Source organism: Mus caroli, unplaced genomic scaffold (assembly GCF_978045245.1).
Source record: "Mus caroli unplaced genomic scaffold, Mus_caroli_1 scaffold_7, whole genome shotgun sequence".
Classification (NCBI taxonomy): Eukaryota; Metazoa; Chordata; class Mammalia; order Rodentia; family Muridae; genus Mus; species Mus caroli.
The window spans coordinates 33,061,174-33,085,203 of record NW_028227262.1 but is presented as its reverse complement, the minus strand read 5'-3'; the positions used below and the strand labels follow the sequence as shown (position 1 = coordinate 33,085,203).

The window sequence follows — 24,030 nt, the reverse complement described above, 5'->3', positions numbered from 1 at the left end:
TTTGGGTTTTGTTTTGTATCTTGAAATAGAGTTTTACTACATTGCCCAGGCTGCTCTCACAGTTGAACAACCCTCCTGGCTCAGCCTCCTAAGTAGCTGGACTACATGTGTGTGCAGTAATACCTTCGTTTTAGAATGTTGGAAGCCAGTTCAGAGAGGCTAGTAACTGGCCTAGAGTCTCACGCCCTGGAGTGACAGATATTGGACAGGAAGAGATGGTCCTGGTCCACCTTCTTCCTATCGCTGAACCCCAAGTCACAGAGCTGTTTGGATGCGTGTGGATGTTCACTTCATGGGAACTGAGCTGAGCTGAAACACAGCATATAGGAAATGAATGGGCAAATGGCAATATGACCACAGAGACCAGACCACAGCAGCTGGGTGTGTAGGACCCCAAATATTGGGACCCCCACTCTAGTCCAGGGACAGGAAGCACCCACGAACACAAGAATCCTCTCTTGTTGCAAGACGCACGGAGGCTTTATTGGCAGAGCTCTGGGCCGACACGTACCTCACACAGGAGGCAGGGGAGTCGACCCTGAGGCTCAGAAGCTAGGGGTTTTTAAAGAAGCAAAGGGTTAGGAGTACAAGGAATTTTGACAAAGGCACGGGATTGGTTCATTAACAGAAAGATTACATGTCAGCAAAAAGGGGCATCAGAACTTTGTTCCGGTGGGCTTGGGGCTTATCTTTGTTCACATAACAACCAGTTGATGTATGACTTTACCCGGCGCCAAGGGGTAATAGACAGAGGGGAGGTTCCAGCCAGATGGTGTGGACTTTAGACAAGATGACCCTGCCTGTCCTCGGATTGAGGGGAGATTCCAGCCAGATGGTGTTAGCTTAGATAATGTAACCCTATTTGTCCTTGAATACCTTTTCATCTTTACAGCCAAGATGTTCTTAGGAATGCCTTAACAACAGCCCTGCCCTGGCATGCCTGGGGGCTGTTCTGCTTTGTTCTCAGTCCCAGGACAACTCACAAGTTACAATATTTCATCTTCCTTCAGGTGAAGGGGTCCCGCAGTGGCCTGGGGAGTCCCAAGTTGGCTCTAGGATCACTGTCTCCAAAAAGGAAATTGTGTTCATTTCTCAAGGGGAGCAAGGGGACAGCCAGTGTCCCAGGACTAGCACATGGCAGCAGTAATGGCAAAGCTGTAGGTTACTGATAGATTTCAGCCTTCAGGGCATGGCTATACCATTCATTGTTCATTTATAAATGTCAAGCCTGGGGCTCACCAGAGCACTCTCTTTTAATTTCCATGAAATCCAGTGAGCATCTCCAGGTAGCTCCAGATGACTGACAGGTCCTCAGGGTCCTGGGCTCCATCTTCAGCACAGGAGCTCAGAGTCACTAGCTGAGTGCTGAGCTCTGGACCCAGGAGGGTTGTGAGTCAACCCGCAAGTGGCACAGCTCAGGGCCAGGCCTGGCTTCTTGGGGACTGAGAACCTGAAGGAAGCCAGGTAGACATGGTGGGCAGCTGGCCAGTACCTGCTTCCAAGGGGTCCCTGCAGAGGGCTACCGTCCTTAGGCCCAGGCTCCTTCAATGAGAGGCTCTTTTTGATCTCTAGAGACTGGCTTCACCCCTTCCTGTGTCAGATCCCCATGAGAAAGGCAGGCTGGTACTGGATGGACTGTGTGCTTATGGGTCTTTTGTAGCCTCTCTGCTGAGTTTCTCATTTATTTACTTCCTTTTTTTTATTAGTGTTTGTGACTCAGGTTCTCAGGTTCACATGAGCACATGCTATGGTGTGGGTACGGTGAACTCAGGCATGACTAGACACATGTGCTGTGTATGTATGGACGTGTGCTATGTATGTGTGGGCATTAATACTGAGCATGCTTACTTGCTGAGACTTCTTGCCAGCCCCTGCATGTCAGTGTGTTGAGTGTGATGCATGCAGATGTCTTCAGGTAAGCATGCCTCAGGAGACCAGGGGAAGAGGGCAGGTAACTTTCTCTATTACTCTTCAGCTTATTGCCTAGAGACAGGGTCCCTCAGTGAGCCAGAGCAGAAGCACCCTATTTCCGGTGGACTGGCCAGCAAGCTCTCATAATCTCCCTACCACCCCCTGGTGCTGGGGCTTCAGGCATGGGTAACCCTGCCCCACTTACAACATATGTTCTCCCCACCAAGCCAGGGCCTGAATTTCTACGCTGACAGCCAAAGGCTAGGAAGTAGCCCCAACTGCCCTGAAAACTGTGTTTCCCATGTGCCCCTGCCATGGCACCAGCAGGCGGGGCCACCCTCACTCTGAGTCCGGTTGGATTTGGAATGAGTCACAAATGCTGTACATTGTATGGACTTAATGTACTGTCTGCTACTTCCCACACACGGAGAAAGACCAGGCCCACTTGTAGGTAGGAGTATGGCCCGGGCAGAGTGAGTCACTGGGCTCAGTCCCCAACACCAATGGAAAAGAAAAAACAATGACGTGTACTTAACTTTGGGAGTCGCTTTTGTTGGGTGAACGAGAGTGTCCAGGTTCAGACAGCAGATTTGACTAGTTTTGTTGCTTCTGGGGATCTGAAGCCAGTGTGGGGCCAGAGAACAGAGCACCTCGTGAAGACAGCTGTACAGTTATGATGAGCTAACATCTCCTTCTCTCTTTGCAGTGCTGTATCGGAAAGGCCCTCCATTTTACCATGCAAGGTTTGGAAATTTTTAAATAAATTAATAGAAAGGACACAAGGAAATATCTAGCTTGGGGTTTAATTTTCAGTTTCTCAGAGGCAATTAAAAGTCATATTCTTAGCTGAGCGGCAGTGGTGCAGTGGTACACGCCTTTAGACCCAGCCATCAGGAGGCAGAGGCAGATAGATCTCTGAGTTCGAGGACAGCCAGGGCTACACAGATAGATTCTGTCTCAAAAAAAGCCAATCCTCTCCCTCTCCCACCCCAAAATGTCATATTCCTGGGGCTGAAGAGATGACTCAGTGGCGAAGAGCACTGGTTGCTCTTCCAGAGGTTCCAGGTTCGGTTCCTGATACCCACATGGTAGCTCACAACAGGAGGATCCAGTGTCTTATTCTGACGTCCACAGACACCAAGCAAGAACATGGTACACAAACACATATGCAGGCAAACGCCTATACTTATTTCTTAATCACTCTTAAATTTTGTGTGCACTGGTGTTTTGCCTGCAAGTGTGTCTATATGAGGATGTCCGATCCCCTGGGACAGCAGTTACAAACAGTTATGAACTGCCATGTGGGTGGTGAAAATTGAACCCAGGTCCTCTGGAAGAGCAGCCAGTGCTCTTAACCACTGAGCCATCTCTCCAGCCCAAACACCTATACTTATAAAAATAAAATATATCTCTTCAAAAAGTCATGTTCCTGGCCAAGTGTGGTAGCATGTATCTTTAACCCAGCACTCTGAAGAGGAGGCAGGTGGAGCTCTTTTAAGTTTCAAGTCAGCCTGGTCTACATGGCAAGTTCCACTTTAATCAAGGCTACATAGTGAGACCCTGTCTCAAAGCAAACAAACCCACCAACCTGCAGGCTCCAGGCTGGCCTGAGGTGCTGTTAGACCGCTGGGTTCCATGATCAGCACTGCAGGAGATTTTAGCACACTGGCCTTGTTACGCTGTCCACACGATGAGTGATGGTATCGTGGATCTGTGTTAACATCAAGTTAGTCTGTGTACAGTCCTCAGAGCACAGTGAGTATGAGTGTATCCAAAGAGTTGTCGGTAGGCGTGCATTCAGCCTGAAGGGTGGTAGCTTCCCATCCCGTTGCTCATTAGTTATTCTCTTTGGTGGGCTAGGCTTTAGCAGCAGGCAATGTGAAGTTCTTCTGTCCTGGTTCTTGGTAAGACACGCTGTTCTCTGGACAAGCTGATGGTGTGTCTTGTCTTCTAGCTACTCGGTCATCATTGAGCTCCTAGATGACAACTATGAGGGCTCCCTCCGCCGGCCTTTCAGCTGGAAGTCGCTGGCTGCCCTGAGCAGAGTCTCGGGGAACGTCTCCAAGGTACCAGGCTAAGCCCCGCTGCTACTCACGTGGCTCCTTTGCTTTTCTCTTAAAGGCAGCAGAATTGTTGGGTTTTTTAAATGGAGATGTAGAGGATAGAGAAGTGGCTCTGTGGTTAAGAGCACTTGGCTCTTCCAGAGGACCTGAGTTCAGTCCAGCACCCACATCAGACAGCTCACAAGCACCTGTATCTCCAGCTCCAGAGGACCTGACACCCTCTTCTGGCCTCTGTAGCACTGCAAGCACATGGTGCACGTACACACATAACCAAAAATAACTTTGTTTGTTTGTTGGTTTGTTTGAAGTCATTTGGGGCTCGGTGGCTAAGAGCTCACATTGCTCTTTCTTCCAGAGGACCAGAGAGAGCACCCACACCAGCCATCTCAATTCCAGCTCCAGGAGAGCCAGGGCCCTCTTCTGGCTTCCACGGGCGTCTGCACTCACATGCACTTCCCTACACAGAAACGCAGATACACACATAACTAAAAATAAAATAATAGAAAATCTTAAGTTATTTGTACGGCTGAGTATACACCTGTAACCCAGCACTTGGACAGTGGAGACAGGAGGATCATGAGTCTGAGGCAGCCTGGTCTCCCCTTCTCTGGTGGCATATATATATATATATATATACACACACACACACATACATACATACATACATACATACATACATACATATTGCAGTGTGTATTTTTCATCTTGGATATGTAAGCAGCTTGTCGGCTTCGTCACATCCCCGCATCCTCTTCACCATTGTAAAAGCCAGGGAAGCAGGGGATGTGCCCTCTGAGTGTGCACGCTGCAGTGTACTTGTACACAGGGACGGGTGGGAGTGCCTGTTCTCCTCACACACTGACACAGGTGATGTCTCTTTGCAGAATATGGAAAATGTGTCATCTTTTCTCGGCAGGAGCTGATGCTGTGTTATTTGATTAAGCCCTCTACCATGACTGCTGAAGACATGGAGACCCCAGAATGCATGAAGAGGATTCAAGTTCAGGTGTGTGAGCGAGCGCAGAGACAGCTCCACATCATCCCAAGAGTCTACACCCACTGCATCCTCTGCAAGGCTCTTTCCTCAGTGACAAAAACTGCTTCTGGCCCTGTAAACCTCTCTCATCTTCTTCCCCCTGAACCTATCAGACTCCACCTCTCACAGCCTCGGCCAGTCTATCTGTTGCTTCCCCATCTCCAGCCGTGGGTGAGCCAGCTCAACAGCCAGGCCAGGGTCTCCCACAGGTCTCACTCCCAGAGACTAGCTGTCACTCCCTCCTCATACTTCCTACGTGACTTCCTTCAGTGCTGAGGATGGAACACAAGGCCTCACTCACAGTAAGCGTCTGTTCTACCATACACACCTGAGTCTCACACACCCACACATGTCACTCCCATGTTCCTGTGTTGAACCAGACACCTGGCTGCTTTCCTCTACTGGGGCTGCCAAGTTCTCAGTAGAGTCACCACTGTGTGTTAATATCTCTGAGCCCTTCCCCACTGCCCACTCCAACAACACCTTAGCTACCCACACAGCCTGTGCCCCACCCTGGTCCCAGGCAGATGTCCTGTCGACCTCCAGGGCCCCAGTGGCACCTCCCTCCATTTGTTCTGATCTTCTCTAGGTTTGTGATTCATGGAACGTCAGTGTCTGCTTGTCACTTCCTGTGTGTCCCAGAGCAGGTCCTCACTCAAGCTGAGCACTGGCCTTGACTGCTGCTGTGTGCTGGGAGACTAATTCAGTGATGACAGGGGACAGGGTTCCTGTGTGAGGGTTATGGTTACACCTCGCGCTTTCTCCACATCTTCCTCTTTCAAGACTGGGAAGGGAGTCCCTGCACACCAGCCATCTGTGACAGGCAGCTGTGACATCACATGCTTGGGACTTCCATGTCCAGTTCTGAAGCCCTCTTTTTCTCGGTTGCAGGAGGTGATTCTCAGCCGATGGGTTTCTTCCCGAGAGAGAAGTGACCAAGATGAGCTTTGACCTTCCAATTCCAGAGTCCACAGTTCACCAACAGCTCTGACTGTGTGCCATCGGCCTGCCCCGGAGGAGCACTGGCACATTTGGGAATCACAGGACCCCGTGGTCTGTTGCTGTAATAGAAAAATCTACTCTGTAGCTCAGCTTACCCAAGGACTTCAACCAATTACCCACGTGACTGGAAACCCATTGACGGTTTGGAAACCTTGAAATACTGAGTGGCTGGTGCATTCTCAGTGAACTCACTATTTGACAGGTTGGTGCATTGAACATAAAACTATGTAGTACTGGCTATGAGAGATGCATCTTACTTGGAGAACCTCTTATAAAATAAAAGTGAGAAGTGAAGGTTTTTGAGAGAATAAATGTAGTTAACATTTAGCAGAACATGACATCATTACCCTCTCCCACAGGCTGGAGAGCAGAGAAGATGTTGCCTGAGGGGCATTTAGGCATCTTAGTCAATTTTTTGTGTTGCTGTAGCGGAACAGTTGATGCTAGCTAGCACATAAAAGAAAAAGAGCTTATTTGGTTCATGATTTTCATGGCTGGAAAGTCCAAACAGCATGGCACAGATCTTGGCAGTATCATAATATGCCGGAGGAATGAAAAGGGATATTAGGCAAACCAGGGCTGGGGACGGGGCTATGGCTCTCTGACCGGCCTCCAGGGAACTAACCCACCCTTGAAGAACTGTACTCCCTTACAAGGGGAAGGTAGTGATTTGATCATCTCCCTTGAAGAACTTGCCCCCCTGCGCTGTTAATGGGTAAGTTAAGCTTCACCATGTTTTGGTGGGGGCGGCACACAGTCACAAGATAACCAGCGGGGATGTGGACTTGGGTGGTAGTTCTTTCTGTGAGGGTGGACTGAGAGCCACAGCGTGAGTTAGTGAAAGTGTAAAAGTGTCAGAGGTTCACCCAGGTCCAGGCTCAAGAAACTGGCAAGATGGTGTAGGCACTTGGTCTCCATGTGGTCTGCTGAAACCGTTTGGAAGCAGTGATCTTTAAAAAGAAAACAGGCGTGCTTGCTAATTGCTGTGGGCCATGTCCTCCAGTTTCCTGACTCCATGCTGTCCGCTCATGGCCCCGAATCCTGGTTGTGAGCGTCTGTACAGGCCTCACTCTGCCCACACACATTAGGCCTGGTGCTCTGAAGATCAGGTTCAGCAGTGCAGCTTCCCCAGCATCAGTGGACTGCACAGACACGCTTGTTCCTACCTCGTATTTAGCTTTTTACCATCATGGCTTCCCTTCGGGCTCCAGAGCTGAGATTTCTTGTGGCTTCTTGTTTTGAGTGATCACTTTTTGGAACTTTTCAAGTCAGACAAAAGTCTGAGAAGTCAGGCGGGTGGTGGTGGCACACACCTTTAATTCCAGCACTCGGGAGGCAGAGGCAGGTGGATTTCTGAGTTCGAGGCCAGCCTGGTCTACAGAGTGAGTTCCAGGACAGCCAGGGCTACACAGAGAAACCCTGTCTCAAAAAAAAACAAAAACAAAAACACACACACACACAAAAAGTCTAAGAAGTCGCTGTATGTATTTCACTCAGACCTGCTCAGAGACTGGTTACACCACACTCGGAAATCTTTTTTTTTTTTCCTAGAATTATTTATTTTATGCATGTGAGTACCCTGTAGCTGTCTTCAGACACACCAGAAGAGGGCATCAGATCCCATTACAGAAGGTTGTGAGCATCACGTGGTTGCTGAGAATTGAACTCAGGGCCTCTGGAAGAGTACTCAGTCCTCTTAACCACTGAGTCATCTCTCCAACTCTTCCAAGAGTTGTCCTCCAAGGTTGAGTGACTCCAAGAATACAGACTTAAGTACGGTGTAGAAAGCCCAGGAGACCACAGGTGGCACTTGACACAAAGCTGTGGGGAGGATCCTGGGCTGGGTTGGGGCACAGTGAGGGCACGCCTGCAGAGTGGAGACTTGGGTTTGACCCCACCACTAAGGAAGGGCAGGAGAGGGAAGAGCAGTGTGGCAGAGGCGCCATCTTCTCACTTGGTTTGGTTCAGAGCTGCTGGGGACTCAGGCCTTGCCCATGCTAGGTCAGAGTTTAGCACTGGTAAATCCCTAGTTCCAGAAGCAGCCATTACTATGGAGCCTTGGGATGCTGGACTGAAACACATCAGAGGCGCTGTGGCTTCCAGTCAGTAGCAGCGTTAGCTTACTTTTGGAGGACTTGTGCACTTCTGAAACAGATGTGTAATACATTTGTTTACATAGCCCAAGTTTGCCTGGTGGTGCCACACACCTTTAATCCCAGCACTAGAGAGGCAGAGATAGGCAGATCTCTGTGAGCTTGAAGCTCTGGTCTACAGAGCTATTTCTAGGACAGCTAAGACAAGAAACCCTGTCTCAAATGAATGAATGATGGATGGATGAATGAATGAATGAACAAAAATAAAAAGTCCCAAGTTAATCAAGATTAGAAATTTGCCCTATTGACAAAGCCACCTTCGTGAACTTGCCATGGGTGAGCTGCCGTAGCTACCTCAGCAGAACTGCCTCCCCATGCCCAGGTCCTCAGGATCCCAGGAGTCTCTTCCAGATGAGCTTTTAGTAGAACTGCTGCCTCAGGATTGAAGGTCAAAGGACCACTTGCAGAAGTCAGTTCTTTCCTTCCACTGTCCAGGTCCCAGGGGTCGAACTCAGGTTGTTAAGATTGTTAACCACAACTGGCCTTGCCTACTGCACCATCTTGCCAGCCGAAACTTGAGATGTTTAACCCACCAGTTTATCTTAAACATTTGTTGTTTCATAAAGTGCTAGGAGGTTTAAAAGCAGTCTGACCATTGTGAAGAATATAGGGATCTCTTACCTGAGTATACAGAATAGGAAAAAGGCATTTGTAAACCTTAGTAACAGATGGTCTCTGTATTTCCTTTATGTGAAAGGCTTCTAGTAGCTCGAATAATTGGCATCTTCATGTACATTTTTGAGAGCAGAGGATACAGGGTTCTGCTAGGTAGCTCCAGCTGGCCTCAAACTCCTCCTCCTCCTGATCAGCTCCCCACCCCACCCCCATAGAAAACTGAGTAAGTTTCCATCAGCGTTTCATCAGCGTTAGTTCTCCCTAAAGTCTGCCCAAGTGTCACACATGCTGGATAAGTGTTCTGCCTCTGACACTCTCCTGCCCCTTCCCTTGGCATATGCTGATAAAAATCTAATCAGAAAGCCCCAAGTTCACATTCCACATCAGCACCAGGAACATGAGTACCCTTGGGAACGGTGCTCTTTCTGAGCCTCAGTTTCTTCATCTGTGAAATGGAGTTAGGGGCTGAGGAGATGGCTCAAAGGGTAAGAGCACTTGCTACACACGCATCAGGACCTGAATTTGAATCTCAGCACCCAGGTACACAGCCAGGCATGGCTGCACATGCTTTGTAAACCAGCATTGGATAAAGATAGGCAGATCTGAAAAGCTTGTTAGCCAACCAGCTGAGCCAAAATGTCGAGCTTCCTGTTCAGTGAGCGACCCTGTCTCTGCCCCAGTCGTCTTGGTTTCCAGTGAAGTCTTAGCTGTTGTGTGGTATTTGGATGGGCAGTTTTATTTTTCTGTAAAGTTCCTGAATTTATAAGTGCAAATATTTGGTATGGAGGGGAGTCTACTACCTCCACCTCACCTAGCAAATTACCCACCCATGGGACAGTTATATCATGACACTCGTGATTGTGTATGCTGATCAAAAAAATAAATATAAGGTAGGATCCCATACAGTTTGTGTCAAAAGACTCTCAAGAGCTCCTGGGAAAGCAGAAGCCATCTCTAGACTTAGAGCCTGTGGTGGCTAATATGAGTTGATTGTCAACAGAATCTAGAACCACCTAGAAGACAAACCTCTGGTGAGAGAACCCATCCTGTACAGTGAGCCACACATCCCCATGGGCTGAGGTCCTGGACTGAATCCAAAGGAGAATTCCTGGCTGCAGGCCCAGTGGGTTCACCTTGCACCCCTTCCTCTGTGACAACCCCACCACAATAAACTGTATCCCTTAAACCAAGAGCCAGAATACGGCCTTCCTTTGTTGGGAGCAAATAACAGCAACTTGTCTTAAGTGCTGCCATTTTGACTTCAGACTCCATTTTACCTAAGCTGACCAACTCTTTCTCTAAGCAATGGTTCCCCAAAACATACTGCCTGTTCCTAACAACTGAAAGAACAAATGAATATGACTGGTTGAGCAAAAAACATGTTCAATGTCAGTTGACAAGGATGGAACACTTGGGAAAGTCCCTAATCCCTGAGTTCTGATTGGTAAACAGAACTGTAACGGCCCAGATGCTTTCTGGTCTTATGCTTATAAACCCTGCTTCAGCCCCTACTTGGGGATGCCAGAAGAAACAAGGCTCTCAGACCCTTGTCCGATGGCCCTGATTGATCGGCAACCCTGCTTATGTGAGGGGAGAAGGTACCCCAGCGGAAGGGCATCCTAAGACACGGGAGCCTAAGAACCTTACAGCTCTGATGTGGGACAGTGTCCCGAGGGAAGGGCATCCTGTGACCCAAGAGCCCAGGAACCACACAGTTCTGAGAGGAAGCCTCCTCAACAGAGGCTTTGTAGCTCCAGGGGAGGTATCCTCAGCTCAGGTGAGGAGCTCCGCCGCCTCAGCCCCACTCCTTTCTTTCTCTCAGTACTTCTTTTCTTCATGGCTTCTTCTGATGAGAGAGTTACACCAAGCAGCCATGGCTAAGGGCCAGGTTAGCCACTATTACCTCAGATTGTTATCACTTGAGGGGTGCAGTTGCGTGCCCTGTGATAAGGTGTCTGGTGTCCTCTGCCGTGAGGCTTCGGGTGTCTTGTCAGTGGTGTGGTGTTGGGTGTCCTGCTTTCAGTTTGTTCTCCCTAGAATTTGAGATCAGCTAGGGAAGGGAAAAACCCAAAGAGAGAGCAAGCCAGAGAGGAAATGAAGTAAGTTAGAGTTCTGGCCTCTCTGTTAGAAGGCAGAGGAAGGTGTGTGAAGGACAGTTTCAAAGGCGCTTCTGTTATACTTGGCAGGGGGAGGTTGTTTTAATTTTGAGTTATTATTATTATTTTGCCTTTGTGTGTCTCCACCATGTGCCTGATGCCCACAGAGGCCAGAAGAGGGCACTGTATCCTCTGGAACTGACGTTGCCATGTGAGAGCTGGGAATTGAACCAAGTCCTCTGCCGGGAACAGAGGCTCTTAGTGACTGAGCCATCTCTCCAGCCTCTGCTACCTTTGTTTCTGTTTTGTTTAGTTTAGTATTCTTGACACTCCAAAGGTTACTGAGCAGGGTTTTCCACCACTTGGCTGCATCCCCAGCCTTCCCATGAGTCGTCAGTCGCAGACATAAGACACACATACACTTTCAGAACCTGTGTCTGTCTGTCTCTCTCTGTCTCTGTATCTGTCTCTTTCTCTGTCTCCCCCCACCCCCTTAACTCTCCTGTCTCTGGTTCCTCGCTCTTTTCATTCACATCAAAAAGTAAGTGTGCTCGGTTCATATTAATTGATACAAAGTATTTTCTTCGATCAGTGAATACTGTTCTTCCACTCTGATTATAGCAGATTCTCAGCTTAAAAACACAGCTGTTGGGACTGGGGAACACTGACTGCTCTTCAAGAGATCCTGAGTTCAGATCCCAGCAACCACATGGTGGCTCACAACCACTTGGAATGAGACCTGACACCCTCTTCTGGCCCGTCTGAAGACAGATTCTTACTGTCTGAAGACAGTGGACTTACTTATAATAATAAATAAATCTTTGGGCCAAAGCAAGCAGGGACTGAGTGAGCAGGGTCAGCCGGAGTGAGTGGGGTTTACTGGAGTGAGCAGAGGTCCTAAAATTCAATTTCCAACAACCAACCACATGAAGGCTTACAACCATCTGTACAGCTACAGTGTACTCATATACATAAACTAAATAAATCATTTTTTAAAAAAACATAACTGTTGGAGAAATTTCGTTGTAATGAATTTTTTTTGGAACCCAGGGAATTTTTTTTCTTAAATTGGGGGTATGGTACAGGGGACTGGACCTAGATCTCTTACATGATAGGCAGATAGTTCTCCCACTGAGCTACATACTCTGTCATTTCATTTGTTTTATAAATTTTTATTTACTTTTGTTAGTTTCCTAATTTTTATATAATAAGCTTAATGGAAAACCATACATTTTTTCAATTAGTCACAATTAAGTACATTTATAAATCTGTACTACCGTCTAAAGGCAACAAACCCAACTGTCCTGTCTCAGCGGCCCTCAGATGCAGCATTTGGTCCAGTCTGCCTAAGAGGGGCTTGTCCGTGGGTCGGGATGGTCAGTCACGTGGAAGCCGCTTTCTTGGATGGCCCTGAAGAGCGTGATGTACTTGGAGGCCAGGCGCGTCCTCGGGATCACGTACTTTTCTGTGAACGCGTGCTTGTCCAGCTGCTCTCTGCCTTCCATGGCGAGGATGCAGTTAATGAAGGCGAGGGCAAAGGTCAGGCAGTTGTGCTGATTCTCTTCATACCTTGAAGGGATGAGGGAGACTCAGTGAGGTAAGACAGTCGTCACTGGTCTCCAGGCTGGCCTTGAACTCCTGACCTCAAATAGTCCTCCCACCTCAGCGATTACACCTGAGGCTACCATGCTGGCCCCTGAGAATGCTAACAGTAAAGGCTGATCTGTAGGATAGGCACCCACCACCAACACAAACAATCTCTGGGATTCACACGGCAGAAGGGAAGAACCAATTCTTTGATGTTGTTCTCTGGCCTCCACACATGGGCTGTATATGGTGCACACACATGCGCAAATGCATACACATAGAGGCAAATAAAATACATGAATACAATGTCATTTTTAAACGTTTTTTTTTTTTAAAGAGACCAGGCATAGAGCTCATACATCTTTAATCCCAGAACCAAGGAGGCAGAGGTAGTCAGATCTCTGTGAGTTCAAGGCCAGCCTGACCTATAAAGTGAAACACTGTCTCCAGAAAAAAAGAGTGGAGATGGAAAAAAAATGAGAAATTAATCTCAAATCACTAAAATAAACAAAAAAATGGAACTTAAATATTTTTATACCGTAAGCAATATTTTGAAAGTTTTAGAAATGCCAAGCATAGTGGTACAGGCCTTCAAACCCAGAACTCCAGAGGCTAAGGCAGGTTGATCTCTAAGAGTTCAATAACTGACACGCAGCAGTTTCTGGGAGGAGGGCTTTATTTGGGCTCTGAGGGACCTGTCCAGCCTAGCATCCTGTGGGAAGGCTGGAGGCAGCAGGAGTTGGGGCCACTGCTCACACCTCCAAGGAGCAAAGGGCACAGGTAGGGCAGGAAAGAATGCAGGCTCCAAGGCCCATCCCAAGACACCTGCTTCTCCAGCCGAGCCCCTCCTGCTCCCGGTCTCCCTCCCAAAATAGCACCAGCATCGGTGCCACTGAATATCAAAATACATGAATCTGTGAGGGACATTTTCTAGCAACTATATTTAGCTGTTCTCACAGATTGACAGTCAAGACATGGACTGCACTTAAACAGCGATGACCGTGGAGTGACAAGAATGCGTGACAAATGGGTGGCAGTGGCTTGCAGTCTTTCTAGACACCTACCTATGAGGCAGCCAGGCCAGCGAAGCAGAGAAGTCTTCCAAGTACTTGTCCCACTGGTCCAGCAGTCCAAACATGCTAGGCTGTACAAGTGGAACACTGAGACTCCACTCCCAGCCTGCCTCATCTCGCTGTATACCGTGTGCACTGTAATTATACACGACCCCTGAAAACACAAAGCAGTCAGTCACTCTGTAAAAGGTGCTCAGAAAATGACAGTAGGGCTGGCGAGATGGCTCAATGGGTAAGAGCACTGACTGCTCTTCCGAAGGCCCTGAGTTCAAATCCCAGCAACCACATGGTGGCTCACAACCACCCATAATGAGATCTGACGACCTCTTCTGGTGTGTCTGAAGACAGCTACAGTGTACTTACATAAAACAAATAAATCTTAAAAAAGAAAAGAAAATAACAGTAGCCAAATCCTATAAATCCGGGTCACACTTGTCTGCTACTGTCAGAGCTGCTGTCCATCCAAAGCAGTGGTTCTCAACCTTCCTAATGCTGTCCCCTTTACTACAGCTCTTCATGTAGCGCTGACCCCTGACCACTAAATTATTCCATTGCTACTGAGATGCCAAATCTTTTAAATTCAGGTTTAGAGGACTTGACCTGAGTTTGAACTCAGGTAAACTAACAGGCTGGTACCTAGCATCAGTTTCCAAGTTGCCCCCCAACAAAACCTGAGCCTAGTTCCAGTCTTTAGGTTAATCCCCAAAAGACCAGTGGCTCCAGGTTATTCCCCCAACAAACCTGCACCCCAGGTTACAAGCCCAACCTCTGCCTAACGACCACCAATGCAGAGGGGAGCAGAAATTGAGTTTATGATAGGACTCCCAGACCAGCCAATTATGTTAAAGGCCACAGGAGCTTTCCAATTAGATGCTTGCACATGTACTCCCTGCCTGCTGCTTACTCTAAAGCCTTGCCCCTGTAGACATTTGAGGCCCCACCCAAAAAAGTCTTGCATGATGGTGGTGCATTGGAGGATGGGTGCATTGGAGTGTGCTAGCTTGAATAGAATAAAGACCCCGACGTGAGTTGCATCAGATTGACTCCTGTCTGTTTGGGGGGGAGGGGGGATCAACATTTCCCTGGCACAACACTACTTCAGAACTAATTTTGCTACTGTTATGAGTCATAATGTAAATACCTGATATGCAGCATATGTGATATGCAACCCCCAAAGTGGTGCCTGGCTGGAGGAAGAGTCTCTTGGGATAGACTGTGGGATTTGGAACCTGCTTCCTTCCTGTCGCACCTGGACCCTTTGCTCCTTGGAGATGTGAGCAGCGGCCTCACTCTTGCTGCCACCAGCCTTCCCACAGGATGCTAGGCTGGACAGGTCCCTCAGAGGCCAAAGTTGGTCTTGACCCCAGATTAAGAATCACGGATCTAGTGAGGTTTAGAAGGGTGTTGTTGTTGTTGTTATGGTGGTGGTGACGGTGATGATGAGGAGGAGGAGGAGGAGGAAGAGGTGGTGGTGGTGGTGGTCAAACCCAGGGTCTCATGAATACTGGGCAAGTGTCGGTCCTGCCACTAATTTGCGCCAGGGGTGGCTCAGTGGCCTCTAAACTAAATCCTGCCAACAGAACATTGTGGATAGTCTCCTGTTCATGACTTCTGTCCTTGAGCTGGGACTGAGGCAAGACACAGCCACCCCCAGTCCACCTTTCTAACGCACAAGACCACAGACCTCAGCACATCTCATTTCATTCCTCAAGCCTGGTGTGGGGGGAGAGTGGGGACTCAGAAGCCGAGGGTCCACATGCTGTTTCACACCCAAGAACTGAGATCTTGATCGAATCAGTTTCTTTCTTCCTTCCTTTTTTGAGACAAGGTTTACAGGGTTTCTCTGTATAGCCCTGACTGTCCTGGAACTCGCTCTGTAGACCAGGCTGGCCTCGAACTCAGAAATCCGCCTGCCTCTGCCTCCCAAGTGCTAGGATTAAAGGCATGCACCACTGCTGCCCAGCCTGTTTCTTTTTCTTAAAATCCAGCACAGACGTGTGCAGGTTTGGAAGGCTCCTTCTGAAAAAACAGTAAGCTGGTTCCAGGGCTTAGTGGTGTGTGGCTCAGTGTCCTGCCTGGGTTCCACCTCAGCACTATTACCAAGTGGTTTAGTCTTCCAAACCCTCAGACTGTAAGCAGTGCTAACTTGCCAAGTCTCATGACCTGCTTCGGGCTGCAGTGGGAGAAGCAGGGAAGGAGGTATGCTTTTGTTGTGACCTCATCCTGCCTAGAAACCCTCCGTGGGGTTTTCTTAGGCTGGGGAAATGTAGGAAATGCTCACCGCGTGTGTTAGTGATTCCAACGTGCAGATCAGACTTCCCATCGTACTCCCTGAAACAGAGGGGGATTGTTTGCATTCGGTGTTATTTTGATATGTAGCCCTGCTGCATAGCCCAGGCTGTCCTGCAACTCAGGATCTTCCTGCCTCAGGTCCCAAGACAGCTGCAGCTGCAGGTGTGCCAGCTCGCCCACCAACAAGCACTTTATATAAAAAGCATGGGCGTTTAAATGAGGAGGGCATAGGTCTCCCCCATAGCCTGTGCTAGGCCTCACCATCAGCTATAGGGTGGCTAAAGGGTTCAGCAAAGCAGAACTCCCATACCTCCACAGTCGTATGGTGGAAGAGCTTTCTTCTCCCTCTGGGAGTCCATTCACTGACCCACCAGCTAATATGGGTGAAGGTTCTACAGGTCCTCCACCTTCTTTTTTGTTTGTCTAATTGTTTTGCTGGGTGGGGGTTGTTTTGTTTTGAAATGTAGTTTCTCTGTGAGGCCTTGGCTCTCCTGGAACTCACTCTGTAGACTAGGTTGGCCTTGAACTCAGGGAGCCTCCTGCCTCTGCCTCCCACATCCTAGGATAAAAGGTGTGCGCCACCACCACCCTGCTTGGTTCTCGGCCTTCTTAACCTGTGGCCACTGCACTCCCTGGATTGCTGTTTCTTACCATTGCTCTGTTGGCTTGAGGTTTTTCTGGTTTGGATCGGTTAGTTCTTGGATCAAACCCTGAGTCTCACATACACTCAGCACAAGCTTTCTATCTCCCACAAACCCTTAAACATATTCTTTTGTATTTGTTTGGTTTTGTTTAAGACAGAGGCTCACCATGTAACCCAAACTGGCCTTGAGCCTATAAGCCAACATCAATTTTTTTTATTGTACATTAACAAAATAATAGGCTTCATTCTGACACTTTCTGACATGTCTATAATGTGCTTTGATATGATCTGTGCACCTTGCTCTGCAGGTCATTCCTAGGAGGGCTCAGTCCTGGCGTCAGCTCTCAGCTCTCAGGTAACTGATTCTTCAGTAAAGCAAACAACCCCAGCTTTCTCATCATACTGTTCCCTCTCCGTCAACCCCAGGGACTGTTCTGAGCTTACAGAGACCCCATGGGCTCCGAGGCTAAGCTTGAGTGAACAAGAGTCTGTGCTGAGGGCTGATTCTGCCCCACTCTGGGTGCTCCACACTCCTCATTTCCCAGCTCCATCTTAGCCAGACCACCATCCCTCCCATAAATTTTCAGTCTTTTGACAGCTCGCTGGGTGTTGACTCTGGGCCTGACAAGTCAGGCTGGTGACACAGGAAAGCATGAGGCTCTGCCCTCGTGGCTTGCTTCCAGAAGGATCATTTCAGCTTTAGTTTGGCAAGTCTATGTTTTCTTTAGTTCAAGATACCAGAGACTGACCGGGCAGTGGTGACGCACGCCTTTAATCCCAGCACTTGGGCAGCAGACGCAGGTGGATTTCTGAGTTCGAGGCCAGCCTGGTCTACAGAGTGAGTTCCAGGACAGCCAGGGCTACACAGAGAAACCCTGTCTCTGAAAAAAAAAAAAAAAAAAAGATACCAGAGACTGGTCTACATAGCAAGTTCAAGACCAGCCTGGGCTAAGTGAACAACAAAAAGTTAAAGGAAGGTTTTTAAGCAAAAGAGAGGCCATGGTAGATAAGGATCTGGAGCCGGGCATGGTGGCGCACGCCTTTAATCCCAGCACTCGGGAGGCAGAGGCAGGCGGATTTCTGAGTTCGAGGCCAGCCTGGTCTACAAAGTGAGCTCCAGGACAGCCAGGGCTATACAGAGAAACCCTGTCTCGAAAAACCAAAAAAAAAAAAAAAAAAAAAAGATAAGGATCTGGATCTACCCAAAGGAATGAGACGCTTCAGAAAAGATGAATAGTTGAGTAATAGAAAATATATGTTTTATTGAAAGATAATTGTATAAATCTAAAATTGATAACTCACTTATATGCACATTTTCCTCATTCTTAATATTGTACATATTTTAAATTTATGAGTACAGGTGTTTTTGCCTCTGTGTGTGTGTGTGTGTGCGTGTGTGTGTGTGTGTGTGTGTGTGTGTATGCGCATCATGTACATGTACTACCCACAGAGCTCAGAGGAGAGAGTTGGCTTCCCTAGAACTGGAGTAACAGATAGTCAAGAGACACCGTGTAGGTTCTGGGAACCGAACCTCCGTCTTCTGAGAGAGCAAATAGCCAAGCTCTCCCTCCAGCCCTAACACTTGCCTCTTTTTGTTGAGTTTTCACATTTAACATTAAGTTTGCACTTTCAAGAAAAAAAAACAAATGACTTTTTATTGGAATTGTATTAATTTGCATGTTTTAAGACTGGAAGAGGCTCTCTGTTGGCTCGTGTCTGTGATCTTAGCATTCAAGAGGCTGAGGCCGGAGGTTCACATGGTCAAGAACGCTCTGGTCAGCATAGCCAGTTCCAAGCCAGTCTGTGTTATTTATACAGCGAGAGCCTGTTTCAAGGGAAAAGAGAAAGGCAGCAGGCTTAGGAGTGCAGTTTAGCTCTGAGCACGCGTCCAGAGTGGAGCCCTTATGAGACTTTGAATTCTACCTCTAGCACTGTAAAAGGAAGAGGAAATGAAAAGAAGAAAAGGGGGAGGACCCTCAGACTTCCTTGCTAATTTAATTCACCCCCATTAAAAACCATCTCTTTCGGATTGTACTTTGCTCTGCACATTGTACCTGCTTGTCACATAAGCTGTGAGCCGTCGCTTACATCTCACGCCGATAACATTCACTGCCTGGCTATTCCCAGCCTGCCGCTCAGCTTTCCTCCTAAAATCACCCAGCAGGTGTCTTCATGCAACTCGCAGCCTTTCACATACTACTCAATCGTGTGCACAAAACCCAGGGCCTTACCCTAGGCAGGCAAGTCCCCCACCCTGGCCACATACCAACCACTCTGATGGACAAACAGGCCTGCAGATGAAGACATAAGGACTACAGTCTACCCAAAGCAAGCCCACACACACTGCACGGCACACATCCTTCAGAGAAGGTTTGATGGCTGGCACACAGCAGAAACGCATGCACCGGGTATCATAACCCAAACCACTGTACCTAAGGAACGTCCCTCTCGTGGGTTTGAGGAGGAAGGCGCACTTCTCTTGATGACCGTTGGAGAATGGATCTGAGATGCTGATAGGTGCGTCCTCTATCCTGGTGGAGCCCACGTCCCCCTGGCAGAGAGGGCAGCATTGGGGCACACTGAACGTGTAGATGGACCTCTCGCAGTGCCTGAATTTAATTAGAGGCTTCCCAGCTCCTTCAAAGTGCATCCCGAATGATTGCTGGGCCACCCAGACAGGTTTCAGGAGACTTCCTTTTCCTCATTATACAGCTGGCTAACTCACGCCACCTGAGTAACCTAATCTACAGTGACATCATCCTGGGTGGAGGCTTTAGACACCAAGCTAGGGAGATTAACCAGTAACCAGGCTGCCCCTGCTGGACTCTTAAAGAGCTAGTTCTTATTTGAGCTGGCTTACCAAGTTTCTTCTTAGATGCTGCACGTTTGCAGCTGGTGGCAGCCGCTCTTACTTATCCTCTAAAGCCCTGCTTTCTCATGCAGCCCGTCCCCCCTTCCTTCAGCCTCTCCTTATGATACTAACAGTAATTCGTTGTGACTGCCTTCCTGCTGGAACAGGTAAGTTTTAGAGTCTGTTTTCAGGCTGGGGTGGGCTCAGAGTTCATCAGAGGGTCATGAGATTAAACAGGAGGGGTCTAGCCCCTCTCTCCCCTAGCCAGCAGAGCAGCAGGCGCCGGGTCACAGAACTCGGAAAGTTACAAACAGCCTGCCGCATGACACAGTCCTCCTTCATGAGCGGGGCAGTCTCAAGCCTCCAATTATTCACGAGGTAAGACTGTGTCCTGCGCCACTTGGATGGGGAATTTGGAGGAGGCAAGTCCCAGTTTATAGGTAAAAGGGGCAGGGATTTCTGGTGATGAAGAGACTTTAAAAAGCCCTGTCTTGCCGGGCGTGGTGTCACACGCCTTTAATCCCAGCACTTGGGAGAGTTTGAGGCCAGCCTGGTCTACAAAGTGAGGTCCAGGACAGCCAGGGCTATACAGAGAAAACCCTGTCTCGAAAAACCAAAACCAAAATCAAAACCAAAACCAAAACCAAAACCAAAACCAAACCAAACCAAACCAACAACAACAACAAAAAAGCACTGTCTTGTGGTTTTTAATCCTCGCACTCAGGAGGCAGAGGCAGGCAGATGTCTGTGAGTTCAAGGCCAGCTCTGGTCTACAGAGCTAGTTCCAGGACAGCCAGGGCTATTCAGAAAAACCCTGTCTCAAACAAACAAACAAACAACAAAAGAAAAAGAAAAAAACCACAACCCACTGTGCTGCGTTAAATCAGCAAGAGGCTGTTTTCGCCTTTTCTCTATCCTGGTGTCCCTTCTGCAGAAAGGTTCTGGGGTAAAGACCGCTATGTTTCCATGACTCTTTTTGAATCATTTATCTTATTTCCCACACTGCCTTCCTTCCTCTTTTTTTTTTTTTTTTTTTTTTTTTGCTGTTTTTTGTTTTGTTTTGTTTTTTATTTGTTTGTTTTGTGGTTTGTTTGTTTTTTTTTCGAGACAGAGTTTCTCTGTATAGCCCTGGATGTCCTGGAACTCACTTTGTAGACCAGGCTGGCCTCGAACTTAGAGATCCGCCTGCCTACCGAGTGCTGGGATTAAAGGCGTGCACCACCATTCCCAGCTCCTTCCTCTTTTTTCTCAGATAAACAAACGTAATTGTTTCCCTAAAGGAATATCCCCTCCAACCCCCCGCAGGCATATCCATCTTAGGTTGTAACTAAAAACAAAAGCCAAACCAGTGTACATTGGATAAGAATAAATAAATAAATAACCCACCACATCGGAAGTAGGCTCTTTGAGTCCAGCAGTAACAGGCAGCCTCAAGTCTCTAGAGCAAAGGTTCTCAGCCTTCCTAATGCTGGGACCCTTTAATACAGTTTCTCATGTTGTGGGGATCCCCAAGCATAAAATTATTTCCATTGCTACTTCTTAGCTGTAATTTTGCTACTGTTATGAATCATTATGTACATATCTGATATGCAGATGGTCTTAGGTCTCTGTGAAAGAACAAGTTGAGAATGGCTGCTTGCTCTCATCAGTTTCAAGTACCTGAAATAATTCAAAGGGGTTTTGTTCTTGTTTTTTCTTTCTTTCTTTTCTTTTCTTTTAGCATTTAGAATAACCAGGAATGGGCTGTTGAGATGGCTCAGCAGTTAAGAGCACTAACTGCTCTTCCGAAGGTCCTGAGTTCGAATCCCAGCAACCACATGGTGGCTCACAACCATCTGTAATGAGATCTGACACCCTCTTCTGGTGTGTCTGAAGACAGCTATAGTGTACTTGCATATAATAATAAATAAATCTTTGAGCCAGAGCGAGCGGAAGTCCTGAGTTCAATTCCCAGCAACCACATGATGGCTCACAACCATCTGTACAGCTACAGTGTACTCATATACATAAAATAAATAAATGAATCTAGAATGAATAGCCAGGGCCATCCTGTGGCAGGCAGAGCCGTGAGATGCCGGAGGGATGTGGTAGGAAACCACAGAGAGGCGTGGCTCCACATGTGGCAGTCATGGGTAACTGCAGCAGCTGCACCTTCCAGCAGAAAGAAGGGAGCTTATTTCAGAGTCAGCCATCCTCCCTGGGGTGGGCACCAGCAGTTGTGTTTCTGGTTGTGTACCAAGGCCGTAGAGTACTGCGTTCTCATCAAACTGTATTGAGATGTGCTGGCTATAAAGTGCCCGTGTCTTACTATCATTGGCAGGGCGGATCTGCCTGACCACTGGCTGTGCAGCAGCCCCCTCACAGTCCTCAGGAGAGGGCCAGAGACACATGAGGAAGGCGGGATTGTCTTAAAAGAAGTTAGGCGGGGTGAAATCTTCTTTTGTTACTTGAGGCCACTGTGCAAAGTCCTGTCCTCTCAGCTTTAAAGCGTGACACCCATACAGAGAGTCTCTGTGAGGTAGACACCTCCCTAGGTAAGTGTGCCTAAGTCTTCTTGCACCTGCTTGCTCAGGTTTCTCCAGGAGGCACAGTTTTGGGTTGTTGCGTTTTGTTTTGTTTTGTCCCCAGAGCCTTCATCTTTAGATTCCTTGTAGTCTTTTCTCTTCCATTGTGTAGTGATGTACCCTCTCCTCATCCCCATCTTCTGGACAGCTTCTCTTCTGGCAGAGGCTGGAGTCTCTGTACTGGCTAGTTTTTTGTCAACTTGACACAACTGGAGTTATCACAGAGAAAGGAGCTTCAGTTGGGGAAATGCCTCCATGAAATCCAGCTGTAAGGCATTTTCTCAATTATTGATCAAGGAGGGAGGTCCCCTTGTGGGTGGTGCCATCCCTGGGCTGGTTGTCTTAGGTTCTATAAAAGAGCAGGCTGAGCAAACCAGGAGAAGCAAACCAGTAAGTAGCATCCCTCCATGGCCTCTGCATCAGCTCCTGCTTCCTGACCTGCTTGAGTTCCAGTTCTGACTTCCAGCAATATGGAAGTGTAAGCCGAATAAACCCTTTCCTCCCCAACTTGCTTCTTGGTCACGATGTTTGTGCAGGAATAGAAACCCTGACTAAGACACTCTCCATATTGGATGCTAAGGGAAGGGGTAGTGTTCGAACAGGACAGGACCAAATGTCTTTGGGCACTGTCAGTCAGGTGAGGGCCACTCACAGCAGGTGCAGAGGCCACACGACTTCTCAGACACTTCTCAGATTCCACTGGGCTGGATGAGGTTGGCACAGCTTGCTTCTGTGGTGGAAGGAGAGGGCCACTATCTAAACCACTAACTGGGGTTCAGGGTGAAGGAGATGGATGTGGGTGGAGCCATTCTTCCTCCTACACTGAATAGCTCATTCGGACTCACATTACAGAACTCTCTAGTCAATTATTCATATTGAGTTTTGTGTTTTCCCACAGTCAGAGAGGCTTTTGGGCTTGGGGGCAGACATTTTCTATTTTTATTTCATCCAGAAAAAAACATGAACACACAGTTTGTTACTTTTAGGCCAGGGTCAGGGACAGTAGCTCATTGGTAAGTCCCTCATGTTGTTTGAGTGAGGCCTTTGTACATCCCTAGCACTGAACCAGAAAAAGAGAAAGAAATATTGTTGACCCCATGTCTTAGGGTTTTACTGCTGTGAACAGACACCATGACCAAGGCAACTCTTATAAAGTACAACATTTAATTGGAGCTGGCTTACAGGTTCAGAGGTTCAGTTCATTATCATCAAAGCAGGAACAAGGCAGCATCCGGGTAGGCATGATGCAAGAGGAGCTGAGAGTTCTACATCTTCATCTGAAGGCTGCTAGCAGAATACTGGCTTCCAAGCAGCTAGAATGAAGGTCTTAAAGCTCACACTCACAGTGACACACCTACTCCAACAAGGCCACACCTACTCCAACAGGGCCACACATCCTAAATGTGTCACTTCCAGAACAGAGCATATACAAAGCATCAAACCCCATAAAAAGTGGATTGAAATAATGTATCATTTTTTTTTGGTTTTTCGAATAATGTGTCTTAATACACTTTATTTAATGCACCAGCTTTGTAAACAATTATTTTATGTATGTGCTATGTGTGCCAACATGAGTTCATGTGCAGTACTCTAATGCAGGTCCCTGAAGAGGTCATAGGTCATTGACTCCGCTAGAGTTACAGGTTGTTCTGTGCTGCCTGCTGTGGGGGCTGGGAACTGAACCTGGATCCTCTTGAAAGAACAGTAAGCTCCCCCACCTCCGTGTATCACTGGCTGTCTTAGAGCTCTGTGGACCAGACTGGCTTCTTAAATCAACTACACCTCTCTTTAATCCTACTCCTGGCCAACTTTATTTTTTTTAGGCAAGGTCTCAAATAGCCCAGGTTAGCCCAGAATGAGCTTAAACTCTGCCTCCAACTCTAGAATGCTGAGATTACAGGTATGCACTACTATACTGGGTACTTTTTGTGTCAACTTGACACAAGCCAGAGTTACTTAGGAAGAGGGAACCTACATTGAGAAAGTGCCTCCACCAGACTGGCCTGTGGACAAACCTGTAGAGCATTTTCTTGATTGATAATCGATATGGGAAGATCCAGCTCACTATGGGTGGAGCCACCCCAGGCTAGTGATCCTGAGTGCTATGAGAAAATGGGCTGAGCAAGCTATGGGAGCAAGCTGAT

The 24,030-nt window shown here is 47.9% G+C and overlaps 2 protein-coding genes and 1 long non-coding RNA gene across 3 annotated transcripts in view; 2 read left to right on the top strand and 1 right to left on the bottom strand.

Annotated features, from left to right (window-relative positions):
• The window catches only part of Tsen2 (tRNA splicing endonuclease subunit 2), a 44,018-nt gene extending 33,385 nt beyond the window's left edge, over nt 1-10,633 (top strand). The window contains exons 9-12 of the mRNA XM_021165226.3: nt 2,618-2,654; nt 3,866-3,977; nt 4,891-4,980; nt 5,902-10,633. Coding sequence (XP_021020885.1) covers nt 2,618-2,654; nt 3,866-3,977; nt 4,891-4,980; nt 5,902-5,961 — 299 coding nt within the window. The 3' untranslated portion in view covers nt 5,962-10,633. The remainder of the gene's footprint in view (nt 1-2,617; nt 2,655-3,865; nt 3,978-4,890; nt 4,981-5,901) is intronic.
• A 1,261-nt stretch (nt 10,634-11,894) lies between these two features.
• On the bottom strand, nt 11,895-19,229 carry Mkrn2os (MKRN2 opposite strand). Its single transcript, XM_021165610.3, has 4 exons — nt 18,904-19,229; nt 15,818-15,867; nt 13,528-13,690; nt 11,895-12,445 (listed from the first exon to the last, which is right to left on the bottom strand). Exons 1-4 carry the CDS (start codon nt 19,119-19,121, stop codon nt 12,223-12,225), a joined length of 654 nt encoding a protein of 217 aa, XP_021021269.1. The 5' UTR covers nt 19,122-19,229; the 3' UTR covers nt 11,895-12,222.
• Nucleotides 19,230-19,265: 36 nt separating this feature from the next.
• On the top strand, nt 19,266-21,246 carry LOC147003853 (uncharacterized). Its single transcript, XR_015047573.1, has 2 exons — nt 19,266-19,489; nt 21,043-21,246. It is a non-coding gene; the product is annotated as an uncharacterized LOC147003853 (long non-coding RNA).
• Nucleotides 21,247-24,030: the final 2,784 nt, after the last annotated feature.